A 19,643-nucleotide genomic window follows, 5' to 3' on the forward strand; every position below is an offset into this window, starting at 1 on the left:
GCTAACTCCTCACTATCAAGCACCTGGCCAATCTTTGTATCATCTCCAAACTTACTTACTATCATCATTTATGAAGACCACAAACAGTAAGGGACTCAGCACTGATCCCTGTGGTACTTTATTGCACACTGAATTCTAGTCACATAAATAGTCTTCTACCAGTACCCTCTATCTTCTGCCAGGAAGCTTACTTTACATCCAACTTGCCAAGTTACCCTGGATCCCATGAGCTTTTACACCTGATTTATCACTTTCCCATGTGGGTCCTTTTCAAAGATCTTGCTTAAATCCATCACCTGCCCTACCCTAATTGAAATACTCGGTCACCTCCTTGAAATACTCCATCAGATTTGTTAGGCATTACCTCCCTCTCACAAAGCCATCCTAACCAAACCTTACCTCTCTAAATTGAGATTAATTTTTTCCTTTACTATTTTAACCAATAGCTTTCCTAGCACTGATGTTAAACTCACTGGTATGTAGTTCCCTGGTCTATCTCTACCACCCTTTTTGTTGTGAACCTGACCAAGCAAGAAGGGCAGCTTTTGTTTTTGAAAGAACATTAATGAACCATACAGTCATCGAGTCACAGAGATGTACAGCACGGAAACAGACCCTTCAGTCCAACTCGTCCATGCCGACCAGATATCCCAACCCAATCTGGTCCCACTTGTCAGCACCCAACCAATATCCCTCTAAACCCTTCCTATTCATATACCCATCAAGATGCCTTTTAAATATTGCAATTGTACCAGCCTCCACCACTTCCTCTAGCAGCTCATTCCATACACATACCACTGTCTGCATGAAAAAGTTGCCTCTTAGGTCTCTTTTATATCTTTTCCTTCTCACCCTAAACCTATGCCTTCTAGTTCTGAACTCACCCACCCCAGGGAAGAGACTTTGTCTATTTATCCCATCCACGTCCCACATGATTTTATAAACCTCTACATGTCACCCCTCAGCCTCTGATGCTCCAGGGAAAACAGCCCCAGTGTATTAAATCTCTCTCTACAGCTCAAATCCTCCAATCATGGCAACATCCTTGTAAATCTTTTCTGAACCCTTTCAAGTTTCACAACATCCTTCCAATAGGAAAGAGACCAGAATTGCATGCAATATTCCAACAGTGGCCTAACCAATGTCCTGTACAGCTGCAACATGTCCTCCCAACTCCTGTACTCAATACCCTGACCAGTAAAGGAAGGCATAACAAATGCCTTCTTCACTATCCTATCTACCTGCGACTCCACTTTCAAGGAGCTATGAACCTTCACTCCAAGGTCTCTTTGTTCAGCAGCACTCCCTAGGGCTTTGCTATTAAGGGTATAAGTCCTGCTCTGATTTGCTTTCCCAAAATGCAGCACCTCACATTTATCTAAATTAAACTCCATCTGCCACTCCTCAGCCCATTGGCCCATCTGATCAAGATCGTGTTGTGAACGGAGGTAACCTTCTTCGCTGTCCACTTTACCTCTTATGCTCACTTCCATGTCATTTATATAAATGACAAAAGTAGTGGACCCTGTATCCAAATGGCTAATTCTCCATGAATTCTGAGATCTAACCTTTCTAATCAGTCTCCCATGGTGAACCTTGTCGAACGCCATACTGAAATCCATATAGATCACATCTTCCACCCAGCCCTCATCAATTCACTTTGTTACTTCTTCAAAAAGCTCAATCAATTTCGTGAGACATGATTTCCCACGCACAAAGCCATGCTGACTATCCCTAATCAGTCCTTGCCTTTCCAAATACATGTACATCCTGTCCCTCAGGATTCCCTCCAATAACGTGCCCACCATCGATGTCAGGCTCATCGGTCTGTAGTTCCCTGGCTTGTCCTTACCACCTTTCGTAAACAGTGGCACCACGTTAGCCAATCTCCAGTCTTCCGGACCCTCACCTGTGACTTTCCAGGACATAAATATCTCAGCAAGAGGCCCAGCCAAATGACTTCTCTAGCTTCCCACAGAATTCTCAGGTACACCTGATCAGGTCCTGGGGATTTATCCACTCTTCTGCGTTTCAAGACATCCAGTAATTTCTCCTCTGTAACATGGACGTTTTTCAAGATGTCACCATCTATTTCTCTGCATTCTCTATCTTCCATGTTCTTCTCCACAGTAAACTCATCATGCAAAATACTCATTTAGTATCTCCCCCATCTCCTGTGGCTCCACACAAAGGCCGCCTTGCTGATCTTTGCAGTGCCCTATTCTCTCCCTTGTGACCCTTTTGAACTTAATGTATTTGTGAAAGCCATTTGGATTCTCCTTAACTCTATTTGCCAAAGCTAACTCATGTCCCCTTTTTGTTCTCCTGATTTCCCTCTTAAGTATACTCCTACTGCCTTTATACTCTTCTAAGGATTCATTTGATCAATCCTGTCTATACTTGGCAAGTGCTTCCTTATTTTTCTTAACCCCAAACCCTCAATTTCTCTAGTCATCCAGCATTCCCTATACCTACCAGCCTTCCCTTTCACCCTAACAGGAATATACTGTCTCTGGATTCTTGTTACCTCATTTCTGAAGGCTTCCTATTTTCCAGCTGTCCCTTTACCTGCGAACATCTGCCTCCCAATCAGCTTTTGAAAGTTATTGCCTAATACCGTCAAAATTGGCCTTTCTCCAATTTAGAATTTCAACTTTTAGATCTGGTCTATCCTTTTCCATCACTACTTTAAAACTAATAGAATTATGGTCGCTGGCCCCAAAGTGCTCCCCCACTGACACCTCAGTCACCTGCCCTACCTTATTTCCCAAGAGTAGGTCAAGTTTTGCACATTCTCTAGTAGGTACATCCACATACTGAATCAGAAAATTGTCTTGTACACACTTAACAAATTCCTCTCCATCTAAACCTTTAACACTATGGCAGTCCCAGTCTATTTTTGGAAAGTTAAAATCCCCTACCATAACTACCCTATTATTCTTACAGGTAACTGAGATCTCCTTTCAAATTTGTTTCTCAATTTTCCTTTGACTATTAGGGGGTGTATAATATCCCATTGAGGTGATCGTCCCTTTCTTATTTCTCAGTTCTACCCAAATAACTTCCCTGCATGTATTTCAGGGAATATCCTCCCTTAGTACAAATGTAATGCTATCCCTTATCAAAAACGCCACTCTCCCTCCTGTCTTGCCTCCCTGTAGCATTTGTATCCTGGAACATTAAGCTGCCAGTACTGTCCATCCCTGAGCCACGTTTGTGTAATTGCTATGATATCCCAGTCCCATGTTCCTAACCATGCCCTGAGTTCATCTGCCTTCCCTATTAGGCCTCTTGCATTGAAATAAATGCAGATTAATTTATCAGTCCTACCTTATTCTCTGCTTTGTCCCTGCCTGTCCTGACTGGTTGACTCACTTCTTTTCTCAACTGTACCAGTCTCAGATTGATCTCTTTCCTCACTGTCTCTCTGAGGTCCACTCCCCCCCATCCCCTTCCCCCCAACCCAACTCAACCTTACTAGTTTACATCCTCCTGAGAAGCTCTAGCAAATCTCCCTGCCAGTATATTAGTCCCCTACCAATTCAGGTGCAATCCATCCTTCTTGTACAGGTCACTTCTACCCCAAAACAGCTTCCAATGATCCAAAAATGTGAATCCTTCTCCATACACTAGCTCTTCAGACATGCATTCATCTGCTCTATCCTCCTATTCCTGCCCTCACTTGCTCATAGCACTGGGAATAATCCAGATATTACTACTCTCGAGGACCTCCTTTTTAAATTGCTGCCTAACTCTCTCTATTCTCCCTTCAGAATCTCATCCTTTTCCCTTCCTATGTTGTTGGTTCCAATGTGTACAATGACCTCCTGCTGGTCCCTCTCCCCTTTGAGAACATTCTGCATCCTCTCTGAGATATCCTTGATCCTGGCACCAGGGAGGCAACACACCATTCTGATTTTTGGCTGCTGGCCACAGAAACGTCTGTCTGTGCCTCGGACTAGAGAGTCCCTGCACACAATTGATCTTTTGGAACTCGACATATCCCTCATTGCATTAGAGCCAGTCTTGATTCCAGAAACTTGGCTGTTCATGTTACATTACTCTGAGAATCCATCAATTCCTACATTTTCCAAAACAGCATACTTGTTTGAAATGGGGATAGCCACTGAAGATGCCTGCACTACCTGCCTACCTCTCTTATCTTTCCTGGAGTTAACCTATCTACCTGACTATATCTGCGGCATTTCTCCCTTCCTATAACTTCCATCCATCACAGCCCCTTGTTCTCATCCATTTGATCTGATAGGATTCGCATCCAATGGCAATTATTGCAGGTATAATCCTCAGTAACACGTAAGTTCTCCCTAAATTCCCACGTCCGACAAGAAGGGCATATCACTTTACTAAGGGCCAATTTGCTTCTTCCAATCTACAGACCCAGAAAATAGCACTGTCTTATTCCTCTACAAAACACTGCTTAGAATAACTTAATATTTATCGCTTATATTTTTAAGTTTAATCAGGAGACATATCTCAATAAAACATATAATCAAGAAAGAACCCACTCTACTCACTATTGTAAATTTACAGCAAGGCTATACTTAAAACTATTTACTTATCTATTTCTGTGCTACGACCTCTCCCAAATGGGTTTCTCCAAGATCAGTTGTGAATTTCACTTTTTGTTCATTTTCCTAGACGCATACCAATGTCCAGCGATATAGAATTCAACAGCAAAGGCAGTAACTGCGTAGGTTCACTGCTGTGTTAGTTAGCAGTGTGAGTTTCTTTCTCTCTCTCTCCTGCACTGACCTGACCATATGCTGCCTTTGTTTGTTCCTCTCCCTTTTAAAAGTGCTGTTGTTTTGACTTTTTTTTCCTCCAAACTTCCAAAACAATGCAACAGCATATAAAACAGTAATTGCTGCTCCTGGAATTCGTGGAAATGACCTCCCACACCTAAAATACCTCAAAAAATGAGCAGCCTGTTACAGCCAGAAAGTTTCCCCGTCCTCCATCTTGGATTACCCAGAATCTGGCAACCTAGGTTTTTACAACATTTGGCAGCGGTTACATTTTTGCTATTGGGCCAGTTTATTTTTATTTCTAGCTTTTTCTTCCCTTTGGTAAATTCAAATTTCGCCATCTGCCAGGAACAGCTGCTTTCTATTCACCCTGTGTTTTGCATTACTAATCCAATGACCTTGCCACTGTGCTACTACCTCCCCTTGAACTGCACTTCCTTAGTATGCAGCTGTGCTCTTAGACACTTTCTTGGGGCTTTGTCCAATAGGAGGTCACTTACCAGTGCTGAAACTTCTTGCATGCCCACCTCTGGCATCATATTTATTGCCCAGCTGCACATCACTTCAGATGTGACAAACCCGGAATTGGTCCTTACACTGAGCTGATTGGCCATTAGCATAATAGACCAGAGTAAAAGAAAGCTTACTCCTTGGGCTTTCACATATAGGGATCCAGAGGTGTTAGAGGATGGGTGATAGAGGAGAGCGTGGTTTGTTTTACAGGACTGCTACAGGAAGACATGCCAGCAGACACAACCATCGGGGGTACAGATTTCAGCCTGCTCACTGCAGAGTCTTGGGTGAAATGGGATGGCCATCAGTGCAGGAAGAGCCAATATTCTTCTGCACTCCACAAGACTGACTTCCACCATTCCCTTTCCATTACCTCATGCTCACAAGACCACTGCTCACTCTAACTCTGCTACTGTACTTGCCCCTCATTAAAACTCATGGACTATAACACTTATGGCTTCATGTCCAGTAAATGGTTCTCACTCACGTCATTCTCACAAACTATCTACCCTCCCTGCCCGTTATGCTTCCTGCAGACTGACTGCAGGAAAATTCATTTTCTCTCCTGATCTTGCATCACCACTGATTATAATCTGTGATTGGTTCCACTTGACCTGCAGGACAGGCCCAATTACCAACTGCAAAGACGTGGATCCCAAACACTATAGGACCAAAAACCTGATTGACCATGGGAACCTCCTGAACTGGGATTGGACGAGTCACTTGACTGAATGATAGTACTCCGTGAAGGACTCTTGTATCTCACTAAGGAGTGTTCTGTTTTGAGTTTCGTAGCCATTTGCTTGAGCATTTCAAGCTTGCAGCATTGTTGCTATGTGGACTTATGGCACATGCTGCAGATGTGATGTTGACATGGCAGAGTGTCCTACAGCAGCAGTTGGTACCCCCTGCACTAAAAGCAATACTATCTACAGAACCTGGCAACCTATCATAAATAGGAAGGCCCATGTGGTTAAAATAGCAAACCACATTCTGTGTAGATGCATGAGATAGGTGCAAAGTCACCTGTCAGAAGCATACAAGTCATTGCTCCAAGTCGAAGTGTTGAAGGGCTTCCATTGTGTTCGCATTGGTTGGACAGCAGCCATCATCAGATGGTGGGACTGATGTTTTGCACAAAGGGTAGACGAAGGGTCAAGGAAGATGATGATCATGCAGTGTGATGAGATATTGTTTTGAGGAAGCAGTTCTGGGACAAGCATTCCGTTAACTACAGTCGCTAGTTACCCATTCTAACACATATATCAGGAATTTGGGCCATTTCGTTTCCCAGGGAAGGAGACACGAATTGGAAGAGGTGTATAAATCAGGTGAGATAGGAATAAGGTAGTCACCACTCAATAGAGTTGCCATTTAAGACTTGAGAGGAAAATTGCAAAACATTCTCTCAACATAAAGATTTTGATTTTTTTTTCATTCTTGGTACTTTCCCACCTTCCTCACTACTGCTGATGCCACTATGGAGATGGGAAATTTCCACTCAATGTCTATTTTTGGTTGAATATGTGGGCTAGCCAGAAGCATGAATTAGGGTTTTGTGGACATTAGGTGCAGGTGATATTTGCAATTTTCCTTTTATAAAAGGGAGCATTCAAGATGGAATAATTTCACTTCTAAGTTGAGTAACTGTACAATGTGGAGTATTGTTATTGTAATTAGAAATGACTGCCCCATCATAATATATATTTCTGAAGAAAAAGATTTTCTGAGGAAATCGGTTGTTAAGCTTGCAAAATTGATTGGATTTTTTTGCCTTCTGTTTACATTTATATTAATTGACCAAGAAAATCAACACAGCTATAAATTTACAAATTCAATTGTCTTTTGCTGGAGCTTTACAGAAAAGTATTTAAAAGCTTCTTTGCTCTAAGATGATGGACTGCATGATTAGTTTTGGAGTTTTGTGTACAGAGCTACATATACAAGCATTTTCTTTCAATGACTTTCTGCATATTCACCAGACATAATTATTTCCATCTCTCTGTAAGCTGTACTGACATGTTTCTGACCTATTAAAATCAAATGAGGAGAAAGTGAGGTCTGCAGATGCTGGAGATCAGAGTTGAAAATGTGTTGCTGGAAAAGCGCAGCAGGTCAGGCAGCATCCAGGGAATGGGAGAATCGACGTTTCGGGCATAAGCCCTTCTTCAGGAATTCCTGAAGAAGGGCTTATGCCCGAAACGTCGATTCTCCTGTTCCCTGGATGCTGCCTGACCTGCTGCGCTTTTCCAGCAACACATTTTCAGCTATTAAAATCAAATATCACCTTTGAAGAACTAAAACCAAAAATCCTTTTAATACTACTTTGGAACTCAAGTTCTCAATCAATAATAAAACTTAAATTTAGAAGCAAGTCAAATTTATTAAATCAAAAGCTTTTGGGAGGGTCAGCGTGATTCTGACCGTAATCGCAGGACTTGACCACACCGTCTCTCCCTAAACAACATATACAGCAGTGTTTAAAGTCTGGATGACGTGCAACAAAAGCCCGTGAAAGATGGTTTCTTGTGTTCTGCACAATCGCGCAGAGATTACTAGTTGTGTTCTGTGCATGCAGAGATCACTGTTTCTGGGAACGGCATACCACGACATTGTGTTCTGAAAGTATTTCTTCTTTAGTTAGTTTCTGTTTTCACCATACAGTAAACTAAATTGCAACATCCCCTCACCTTTCCTCCAAGGCTTTAATAGTCAAATCTAATTTTTAAAAATCTTAACTATCAAAAATGTATTTTTCCTTTGTTGTAAAAAAGAGGATAGTTTTGTTCAAAAGGTTTATTTGACAATAAATTATTTGCATATTTTCTCCATTGAACAAATCCAACAAATAAGCAACAGGCACAGATGGAACGTTTCAAATGTGTTTTAATTTTAGTAATGTGGATACATTTTTTCAAATTCAAAGTTTGTGACAAAAACTTAAAAGTACAGTTTTAACATGTTTCCACTTATGTTTAAATGGCCAAAAATCTTCTTTACTTATACACCCTGATACTTATAGAAACTAGGGGGACAGTTTATTTTTCACTCACATACCATGAAAGAATAAATAGAACAAAGAATACATTTTAAAAACCCGCCTTATTCCCATTTTACAATAACTTTCTTTTATCCATCTAAACTGAAATAAAGGACAGCACTTTCCCTCGAAGTGGTGGGGAAAATGGCAGATGCAGGTGAAGAGAGAGATACCTGGCTTCTCAGCAATTGTGTGGGTGGAAAGGTCCTTCCCAACCTGCCTCCACATAGCAGCCATTGAGCTCATCAATGACCACATAAGATTCTTCGCTGACCACCGGCCCAATCACCTGTCTTCCCAACAAGTGGAAGAAGTGGCTACTTTCCTGACAAGATGGTCTGCCTTTCAGTGGTGGGATAGGGAAGACAATAAAATGGCCGAAGACTGCCACACACTTTCCCTGAACTCCGAATATTCTCTTCTTCCACTCCAAGGACGTTATGCAATCCTCAAAATAAGAACCTTCTTACTCCTCCTGGTTTTCATAGTTAAGCAGCCTGCACCCTCTGACATTCCCCTGCAGTCTCTGATTGACAGTGTTGTGTGTGTGGGCAGCGAGAGCCTACCAATCAGCTGGTGCTTGATCTGGCAAGCTTTCTTGCTGGATAAGGGAGTTAATCGTGCTTAAAGACCCCTGTCTCCCCTGTAAAAGCAAAAGGAAATAATTTGTGGCCATTCATGTGGTTTTTGTTTTATTTATTCGTGTGAAGTGGGTGTCACTGGCTGGCCTCATCCCTAATATCCCTTGTGAATGCAGTACTGAGATAACTCCTCCAACAGCTACATTTCGTGTGGATAGAGCCACAGTTCTGATTGGAAGGTATTGGACCTAGTGACAGTGAAAGAGTGGCAGTAAATTCCAAGTTAAGATGATGAAAGGCTTGGAGGGGAATATACATATAATGATGCTCCCATGCATCTGTTATCCAAGTGTGCATAGTTAGTAGAGATTGTGGGTTTAGAAGATGCAGTTGGAGGAGCCTTGGTGAATTTCTGCAGTGCATCTTGAAGAAGCTACACACCATTGTGACTATGCATTGGTAATGGAGGGAATGCATGTTTGAAATGGTGGATGAGATGCCTTTATCCATAATGATATCAAGATTCTTGAGTCCATATATCTACCCTGTACTGTGAAATTTTAAATATTTGTACCTGATCAGTCTATAAGTATGCTGTTTTAACAGAAAATGGGCATTTTTATATCCTTCTTCATATCTTTTGATTGACATATAGTAACTAACATTATCTGCTAGTTTTCCAACAAATAGATTTTAAAAAGTCAGAAATCTTAAGATATTCCCCTTAGGACTCTGGCTTAAATGTATATGTTCACTTGACCGAAACATTAACTCTGATTTTTCTCACACATGCTGCCAGACCTGCTGAGCTTTTCCAGCAATTTCTGTTTTTGTTTCTGATCCACAATTCCTGCGGTTTTTATTTTATCGGTTAGTTTATTTTAATTGATGCTTGGCTGTGTAGCCAGTAGGATAATATTTCTTTTACATTTTCTTTGTCTGATCTGATTTTGTGTAAATGTCTATTGTTCCCATTTTTGAATCTTCCAGGCTAAAAATAATGCTGAGTTTAGCACATAGTATTGGATTTTGATGCTTGACTAAGAGCATGTTAAACTGAAGCTTAATCATTACAACTACTTGATTAATTACTAATTCTTCAATTACAACTTAATTAAGGTATGCTGTTTGGTCAGTCATCTGTTTCTGACTGGTTGCTTAATTAGGTAATAACCCCCAATGCATAAGTGATTATACAATGCAGAGTATGAAATTGCTTCTTCATATAAGTATTATTTCAAATTAACTTGACTTTGTTAGTTTTCAACAGTGGATACAAAAGAAACTCATCTGAAAATGATCACACTACTCTAAAGCCTACTGTGCTACTTACAAGTGGCAAGAAACACTTATGTCCTTCATCTCCAAGAAATACTACACCATTCTTTTGACTTTCTATGACATTACCATGGCTGAGCCTTCCACCAATCAATTTCCTGTTGTATTGTTTAAAAGCATTAATGTCAAAAATACTGCAACCGGGTACCTTATAAATTTGCTCAAACTTATAAAATATTGTACTGAAGATATATTAGACAGATCAAAGAATATTGCATAAGTTTATACATCTGGAGAATAAAAGGACCATTTTAGATATGATACAAAAAACAATCATAACATTAAAAATAAAATCATTCATGAGCTATGGGCTTTGATGGCCTAGCCAGAATTTATTGCACTTGAAAAGGTGCTGGTGAGCTGCCTTCTTGAACCGCGGTATTTCGATTGCTGCAGGTAGACCCACAATATCCTAAGGGAGGGAATTCCAGGATTTTCACTCAGTGACACCGAAGGAATGACAAGAAGCGTGACACCATCCAGGACAAAGCAGCCCACTTAACTGACGCCACCTTGACAATGTAGCGGCAGTGTAACTTACCACAGCTTCTCAGACAGCACCTTCCAAACTCACAATTTCTACCAACTCGAAAGAAAAACGCAAAGATTCATGGGAACACCACCATTTACAAGTTCTCCTCCAAGCCATTCACATCCTGACATGGAAAAGAATTCACTGTTCCTTTCGTGTTGCCAGATCAAAATCCTGGAATTGCCTTCCTCAGGGCATTGTGGGGTCTCCTGGCAGCACATGAACTACAGCAGTTCATGAAGGCAGCTCACCTTTTCCAGGTTTCACTATCATTTTCATTGCTGCCTTGTCAAATACAAGACAACAGTAATTCAAGTTTGAATAGAGAATTTGTTAAGGCTTTGTATCTTAGAAGGAGACCCTTTGTCCAATTGCGTTCTCAGCAATCAACAATTCTAATTCCGCTTTTTAGCTCTTAGCCTAAATTATTACTGCCCTGTTGTTTTGCAGAGATCTGCCTTACGAAAGATCGTTTTGCAGTCGATAGCACACTCCGAGCATAGTTATAAAACTTTTTTTCTCAGTCTTTGGTTTAACTCATATAGCCACATTTGATGATCATTCCACATTTCCTTCCCCTCACAGTTTCACGAAAATAATTCCCTAATGTTTTTGGCATTTGATGTGAAGGCATGAGAGAGAGTGCCAAAAAGATTCACAAGAGTTGTTCCAGGGCTGAGGAACTTCAGTTGTAGATTAGATTCCATCCCCTACAATGTGGAAACAGGCCCTTCGGCCAAACAAGTCCACACTTACCCTCTGAAGAGTAACCCACCCAGACCCATTTCCCTCTACCTAACACATCTAACACTATGGGCAATTTAGCATGGCCAATTCACCTGACCTGCACATCTTTGGATTGTGGGAGGAAACCACAATAACCAGAGAAACCCCACACAGACACGGGGAGAATGTGCAAACTCCACACAGTCGCCCAATGCTGGAATCAAACCCAGGTCCCTGGCACTATAAGGTAGCAGTACTAACCACTGAGCCACCATGCCATCCAATTATGTGGATTGATTGGAGAACCTGAGGCTTTTCTCCTTGAAGAAAGGTAACAGGTGATTTCACAAACGTGTTCAAGGTCACGAGAGGGATTTAGACAACGCAGGTCAGAAGAAACTGTTTCCAGTGCTAAAAGGACCAACAATTAGAAGGCACCGATTTAAGGTGACTGGCAAAAGAGACAACAGTAACACGAGGGAAAATGTTTCTACGCTACGGAGAGTTAGGCTGTTGTTCAATTGTGGCTTTCAAAGGAGAACAAGATCATTATCTGAAGAGAAAAGATTTGCAGGATTTCAGGGAAAATGTGAAGGAGTGACACGAGGTATGGGTAGAGCACAAAAGGAGAGCACTTCATAATTCTGTTCAGAATTTGTTGCTGATTTTTGCCTCAAAATTTCCCTTTTTATATTTTAACCTTGTATTAGACTGAGGAGTACTAAGTGCAGACAGTGAGTAGATGTAAGCCTATTGGACTCGATTAGTTGAACCAAGTGCGACCTTAAGTTTCTGGTGAAAGGCAGGAATTCGCTTACTCTGAGCAGGCCAGGTTAGAATACAGTGCGATTTGAACATTCCCCTTCGGAGGCAGAGCATTTGGTGTAATTTATAATCAGGGATATCCTGTAAAAGTATCAAAATGATGGAATCTCGGCTTTGCTGAATGACTTGCTGCATTGCCTGATGTACCTTGAATCTGAAATCAGAAAAGTGGTTGAATTAGGCAGAAGGCAACATAGGACATAGGGCATAAATATTTTTCCTGTTAACTCTTGTCCCCAAATCATGAAAATGACATTTAATGCAGCCAATGTTAGTGGGTGGGAGGCAGTACAAATGGATCACAAGATACCAGCAAGAACGTGTTGGGTTAAATAGCCTTGTGCCATTATACAGACTTTATTCAGCATGGAAACAGGCTCTTCAGTCCATCGGAGAATCACAAAGTTCAGAGGACACCCTTTGGTCCATCGAGTTTAAACTTAAAAAGTGACTTTAAATCTGCACTAATTTCATTTTCCACTATTAAAACTTCAACTTAATCCTACTTGCTAACCTTTCTAATTACTTAATCCTAAAGATACACACTTTACCCTAATTTTAGTCTCTTATTCTGACTTTTATTTATCTCTGGTGCTTACAGTCATAGAGTCCTAGAGCACGGAAACAGGCAGTTTCGTCCAAACTGATCCATGCCAACTAGAATATCCATCCACGCTAACCCTACATTTCCCTGCATTTGGCCCATATCCTTTCCTATTCATGTGTTTGTCCAAATGCCTTTTAAATGTTGTTAATGTACCTGCTTTAACCACTTCAACTGGCAGCTTATTCCAAATGCGTACCACCTTTTGTGTAAAAACGTTGCCCCTCAGGTTCCCTTTTATTCATTCCTCCCTAATCTTAAACTGATGCTCTCTAGTCCTTGATTGCCCAACCCTGGGAAAAAGACTGAGGTGCTTTCACCTTAACCATGACTCTCATGATCTTATACACTTCTATCAGGTTCCCCCTCAGTCTGCTACACTCTAAAGAAAAATGTCCTCGCTTGTTCAACCTCTCTCCATAACTCGGACTGTTGAGTCCAGGCAACATCCTTATAAATTTCTTCTGCACTCTTTCCAGTTTAATGATATCCTTCCTATAACAAGGTGACCAAAACGGAACACAATACTCCAAGTGCGGCCTCACCAATGTCCTGTACAACTGCAACATAACTTCCCGATTTCTATACTCAATATCTAAACTGATGAAGGCCAGAATGCCAAAAGCCTTCTTCTTGCCCTGTCTACCTGTGACTCCACTTTCAGAGAACTGTGAACCTGAACTCCAAGATCCCCCTGTTCCATTACACTCCTTAAGCCTCTACATTCACGATGAAACTGCTACCTTGATTTGACTTTCCAAAATGTAAGACCTCACACCTATCTATATTAAACGCCATTTGCCATTTCTCAGCCCGCTTCCCCAGCTGATCAAGGTCCTGCTGCAATTTCTGACAACCTTCCACACTGTCCATGATGCCATCTATTTTAGTGACATCAGCAAACTTACTCATCATGCCTTGTACATTCCCATCCAAATTATTAATCCAACAAACTGTAATGGGCCCAGCACTGGCCAATGAGGCACTCCACTAGTCTCAGACCTCTAGTCCGACAAGTATCCTTCCATTATTACCCTCTGCTTCCTACTATCAGGCAAATTTTGTATCCAATTTGCCAGCTCACCCTGGATTCCAAGCGATCTTACTTTTCAAAGCAGTCTACCATGTAGAGCTTTATCAAAGGCCTTACTGAAGTCCATACATCTATGACTACATCTACCATCCTGCCCTTCTCAAACTTTCTGGTCACTTCATCAAAGAATTCTAACAAATTTGACAGATATGATCTCTTACTCAAAAAGCTAAACTGATGACTCCTAATCAAACCCTGTCTTTCCAAATGCATGTATATCTTGTCCCTCAAAATTTTCTCAAGTAACTTAGCCACCACAAATGTTAAGCTTACTAGTCTATAGTTCCCAGGCTTTTCTTTGCAGCCCTTCTTGAATAATGGCACAACATTCGGTACCCTCCAGTCTTCGAGACCTCACCTGTGTCTAACGATGATCCTAAGGCCCCCACAATTTCTTTTCTGGCCTCTTGCAGTGTTCTTAGATATATCTGGTCAGGACCAGGAGATTTATCCACCTTCATACGTTCTAATACATCTAACACCTGCTCAACTGTGAAATGGACTGTCCCTAAGATATCACCACTAATTTCTGCAAGTTCCCAAGCCTTCATGTCTTTCTCCATGGTAAACATAGAGAAGAAAAATTCATTGAGTACCTCGCCCATCTCCTACAGTTCTCCACATATATGTCCACTTTGGTCCTTGAGGGGCCCTATTCTCTTTTGTTTCAGTGAATCCCTTAATACCTCCCAACACTTGGGCCTTTATCTGCTCCTGCCTCGCTGATCTGTGAACGTAGTTTGTTAAATAAGACCACAGTAAAAAAGAAAAACCTCCATTCCCTACTTCACCTAACTCATGGAGACCTCTTATTGTATACTCTACCTCAGCTGTTTCAGGAACTGGTTCAAACCAGATTAATTGATAACTCCAGATGACCTTCCAAGCTACAGCAGCATCACTCAGTAGAATTGCTTTTGCTCTCTACAGTTCCAAAAGAGACTTAACTGTCTCCCTTTTAGAATTAAAGCTTACTAATCAGTTGATATTATCAAAGAACTAGGAGTTAGATTCTAAGGCAAGAGATTAATTCTGAAATTCTCAAACTTATCAAACTGCTACACTCTGCAGGTTACACTCTTATTAATCATCATGTCCATGTTGATCATTAAACATCTGCATATTCTAATCACATTTTACAAAACCTGGCGCACAACCTTGTATGATTTGGTGTTTCAAGTGATCATCCAAATTGTTCTTATATGTCTTAGAGGTCCTGGCTGTATTACCATTTTACATAGGGGCGGCACGGTGGCACATGGTTAGCACTGCTGCCTCACAGCGCCAGAGACCCGGGTTCAATTCCCGCTTCAGGCGACTGACTGTGTGGAGTTTGCACATTCTCCCCATGTCTGCGTGGGTTTCCTCCAGGTGCTCCGGTTTCCTCCCACAGTCCAAAGATGTGCAGGTCAGGTGAATTGGCCATGCTAAATTGCCCATAGTGTTAGGTAAGGGGTAAATGTAGGGGTATGGGTGGGTTATGCTTCGGCGGGTCGGTGTGGACTTGTTGGGCCGAAAAGGCCTGTTTCCCCACTGTAATGTAATCTAATAGTGAGTTCCACCTCTCGGTGAAAAATTGTTTCTTCAAATCCTCTCTAAACCTCTTGCTCTTTATCTTAAAAACTTTATGCCCTGGTTATTAACCCCTCTACCAAGTGCAAACATTTTTCCCTGCCTACCCTGTCTATGCCCCTCAGAACTTACACACTTCAATCAGATACCCCCCCCATCAGTATTCTGTACATGAAGGAAAACAAACCTAGCCTATCAGTCTCCCTTAATTGCTGAATTGCTCTGGCCCAAGCAACATCCTGATGAATCTCTTCTGCTCCCATTCTAACGCACATTCTGTCTGTAGTGTGGTAACCAAAATTGCACACAGTCCTCCAGCTCTACACCAACTCATGTTACATACAGCTCCATCAAAACCTCCTTGTTCTTCTATTCAATGCTTTGACTAATAACAGCAAGTATCCATATGCATTCTTAAACACCCTATCTCCCTTATCTGAGTTGCTGTTTTCAAGGATCTATGGACATGTACACCAAGGTCCCTTTAAACTTCTGTACTTCCTAGGGTCCGACCGTTCAACATGCATTCTTCTGTCTTGTTAATCGTCCTAAAATCAAACACCTCACACTTTTCAGTATTAAATTCCTTTTGCCACTGTTTAGCCCAGCAGATCAGCCAGTCCATATCATCCGATATTCTAATGCTTTCCACTTTGCTATTTACCATATCATCAAGTTTTGTGTCATCCACAAACTCACTGATCATGCTTCCTACATTCTTGTCTAGATTTCCTATAATATTGTACACAACAAACAGCAAAAGAGCCAGCACTGAACCCTGTGGTGTTCCACTCGATACAGGCTTCCAGCGACAAGAGCACCCTTCAACCATCACCCTTGGCACCCTGCCGCTGAGCCAATTTTAGATCCAATTTGCCAATTGCCCTGGATCCAATGGGCTTCTAGCCTCTTAACCAGCCTGTCATGCAAGGTGTTGTCAAAAGTCTTACTGGTGTCCGTGTAGATTTCAACAACTGCGCTACCTTCACACTAGTCAGCCCCTCGGAAAATTCCATCAAATCTATTGGAGATGATCTCCCCTTTACAAAGCCAACTGACAACAGTTGATTAATCCTTGCCTCTCCAAATGTCCCTCAGAATTTTTTCCAATAGAGTCTCTACCACCGATGCTGAACTCACTGTCCAGCAGTTTCCTGGCTTATTCTTTTCACTATTCTTGAATAATGGTATCATATTAATTGTCTTCCAGAGAGAAGTTTAAAATGAATGTCAGAGGCTCTGCAAACTCCCCCCTTGCCTCCCATAGCAGTCTTGGATACATCTCCTCCTGGCCTGGAGATTTATATATTGTTAAGTCTGCTAAAACTTCCTGTCTGTCAATGCTCATTCATTCAAGCATATCAAAGTCATCCTCCTTGATTTCAATGCCTACATGGTCCTTTTCTGCAGTGAACATAGTTTTGGCTTCATTTTTAGTTTTGAAAGTAGTTTGTGAGTATGTAATTAAAGTGAGCGTACCTTCTGCACCAGGGATCCTTTAAAAGCTCTTGAGTCATAACAAAGATGATTTTTCTGCTCTGGCTTATACTGTTCACAATGGATTCCAGCTCAGAAATTCCAACTTCAGAGTCCCTTTCTTCCAAGCAAAACTGGAACATAGTTTTTTGATCCTGTTGCTCCAAAGGCAACAAATATTTGTTGACCCAGTTAATGTCATTTTTGGCATGAATGATATAAGCATCATACTGAAACTGAGCTTCCTGATGGTCTATTTCCTTAAACCCAAATATTCGGTTGACAGAAATGTTCCAATAGAATTCTAGCCACCATCCGCAAAAGTGAATCAGAAACACAGCAACAATGAAAAGAAGTATACTGCTGCTACTAATGATAAATGCATCTTTAAAAGGAGCAACATCTTTGCAGGGAGATATGTCAAAAGCTACAACAGAATGGTTGTGGTAACTTGGTGGAGTGTTGCAGATGTATTGAGTGTTCAAGCCAGGGATGCTGCTATTGGTCTTATTCAGCCAGGTAACAAACCAGAAAATACTTTCACAAGTACAATCAAAAGGATTAAATCCCATATAGAGAGCTGTTAGGTTACTAAATAACTGGCTAAAAACATCTTTTTCAACAGATGTAATCAGATTTTTCTGTATATGAAGCGATTTGAGAGATTTCAAGTCATTAAATACAACATCTGGAAGAAAGTTTAAATTGTTCATGCTTAAATCCAAATTACTTAGTTTATACAATCCTTGAAAAGCTTTCTCTGGGAGCTCATCTAGCCCATTGGATTGCAAATCCAGAATCTGAAGCTCTTTCAAACCACTTAGGTAAAGAACTGGACCTCCAGGATTGACACTCTTCCAGAGCCGTGCCAAGTTATTGTGTTGTAACTTTAAAACTTGAAGCTGCCGAAGCTCACGGAAAACATCCTTATCCAAATTGGCTAAATTATTGTTGCTGAGGTCAAGGACAGTGAGATTCTTAATGCAATCAAATGGTGAAGGTTGAATGTTCAACGAGGCAATTGCTGATTTGCTGAGCATCAAGATTTTCAGAGAAGGGACATGCATAAAGGAAGATGAAGACAAAATCAACTTCATGTTATATGACAGGTATATCACCTCTATCTCACTTAGACCTCGAAACTCCTCTCCTGTTAGCATCTGAGAGATGGAGTTGAGACCTATATCCAGCTTTTTCAGCTTCTTGAACCAGGAAAAAGCTCCGGGCTGCAGTTTTGAAATTTTTGTTTTTGTAAGATTTAAATTGACAAGGGGAGACTCTGCAAGTGACATGAAAGTTTTGTTACTGATAGTTTTTAGATCAACGATAGATGACTTATACAGGCTAAGATATTTCAGACTTCTCAAGCCTGAGAAAGTATGTGCCCTTATACTTGCAATATTATTGTCTTCTAGATTGAGTACCACTAGATTTCCCAACTCCTGAAATGAGTAATCATCAATGAGAGATTCTACTTGGCTGAGGCCTTTCTTCAAGTTCAAATACCTCAAATTTTCCAGTCCAGCAAATGTTTTTGGGGTGACATGTTGAATGCTGTTGTTTTCAAGTTGAAGATATTCCAATCTGTGCAGCCACTGAAATGAATTAGTTTGCACTGTAGTCAACTTGTTGTTTGACAGATCTAGAGTTGTCAAGTTTGTTTTGTTTAATTCAGCAAAAGTAGAGTTTTGTATTTTCAGGTGGGTGTTCCTCAGAAAAAGCTCAGCAATGTCAGTCTGTGACAATGCTGCACAGAGTTGCTTGGCAAGAGTGGAATGGAGAACAACATTGTCCAAAAGTAGCCCGTGTAAACTTCCAATTTTGTGGAAACAGCCAAGTTCAAACTGGAAAAGAGCAAAAGAGAAACACATTGTTCATTTCTATTTGCATGTTTTTGAGCCACACAAATGCAAATATCAAGGGGCGCAGGGGGGAGATGCTGGCTTAGTAATGGCTAATAATTCAGAGGCTCAGTGAGCTGATGGATTTACTAGGATCATTACAGGGAAAAGGTGGTGGAGTGACAGTGTCTAATGGATTTTGGGGGAATCCTAAGCTATCCTGGATTTATGGGTTCAAATGCCACCATAGCAATTTTCAGTGTTTAAACTGAATTAATAATACTGGACTGTAAAGCTAGCCTCAAAACAGTTGAGGGTGGCACAGTGGCTCAGTGGTTAGCTCTGCTGCCTCACAGCACCAGGGTCCCAAGGTTCAATTCCAGCTTCGGGCAACTGTCTGTGTGGAGTTTGCACTTTGTCTGCATGGGTTTCCTCCGGGTGCTCCGGTTTCCTCCCACATGCCAAAGAGGTGCAGGTCAGGTGAATTGGCCGTGCTAAATTGCCCATAGTGTTAGGTGCATTAGTCAGAGGGGGGGGGGTTGCTCTTCAGAGGGTCGGTATGGACCTCTTGGGCCGAAGGGCCTGTTTCCACGCTGTAGGGAATCTAAACTAATCATGTGATTACTAAAAAAATTACAAATTTTAATAAAATGGGCTGCACGGTGGCACAGTGGTTAGCACTGCTGCCTCACAGTGCCAGAGACCCGGGTTCGATTCCTGCCTCAGGCAACTGTCT

The 19,643-nt window shown here is 41.4% G+C and overlaps 1 protein-coding gene across 1 annotated transcript in view; it reads right to left on the reverse strand.

Moving 5' to 3' along the window:
- Positions 1-8,147: 8,147 nt before the first annotated feature.
- Positions 8,148-19,643, reverse strand: part of LOC122547166 (toll-like receptor 3) — a 36,819-nt gene continuing 25,323 nt past the window's right edge. Inside the window, exons 4-5 of the mRNA XM_088000837.1 lie at positions 17,070-18,910; positions 8,148-12,475 (exon numbers count right to left, since the gene is read on the reverse strand). Coding sequence (XP_087856963.1) covers positions 12,247-12,475; positions 17,070-18,910 — 2,070 coding nt within the window. The 3' untranslated portion in view covers positions 8,148-12,246. The remainder of the gene's footprint in view (positions 12,476-17,069; positions 18,911-19,643) is intronic.

Source organism: Chiloscyllium plagiosum, unplaced genomic scaffold, assembly GCF_037043375.1.
Source record: "Chiloscyllium plagiosum isolate Xiang-an unplaced genomic scaffold, Cpla_swu_hap1 HiC_scaffold_2, whole genome shotgun sequence".
Classification (NCBI taxonomy): domain Eukaryota; kingdom Metazoa; phylum Chordata; class Chondrichthyes; order Orectolobiformes; family Hemiscylliidae; genus Chiloscyllium; species Chiloscyllium plagiosum.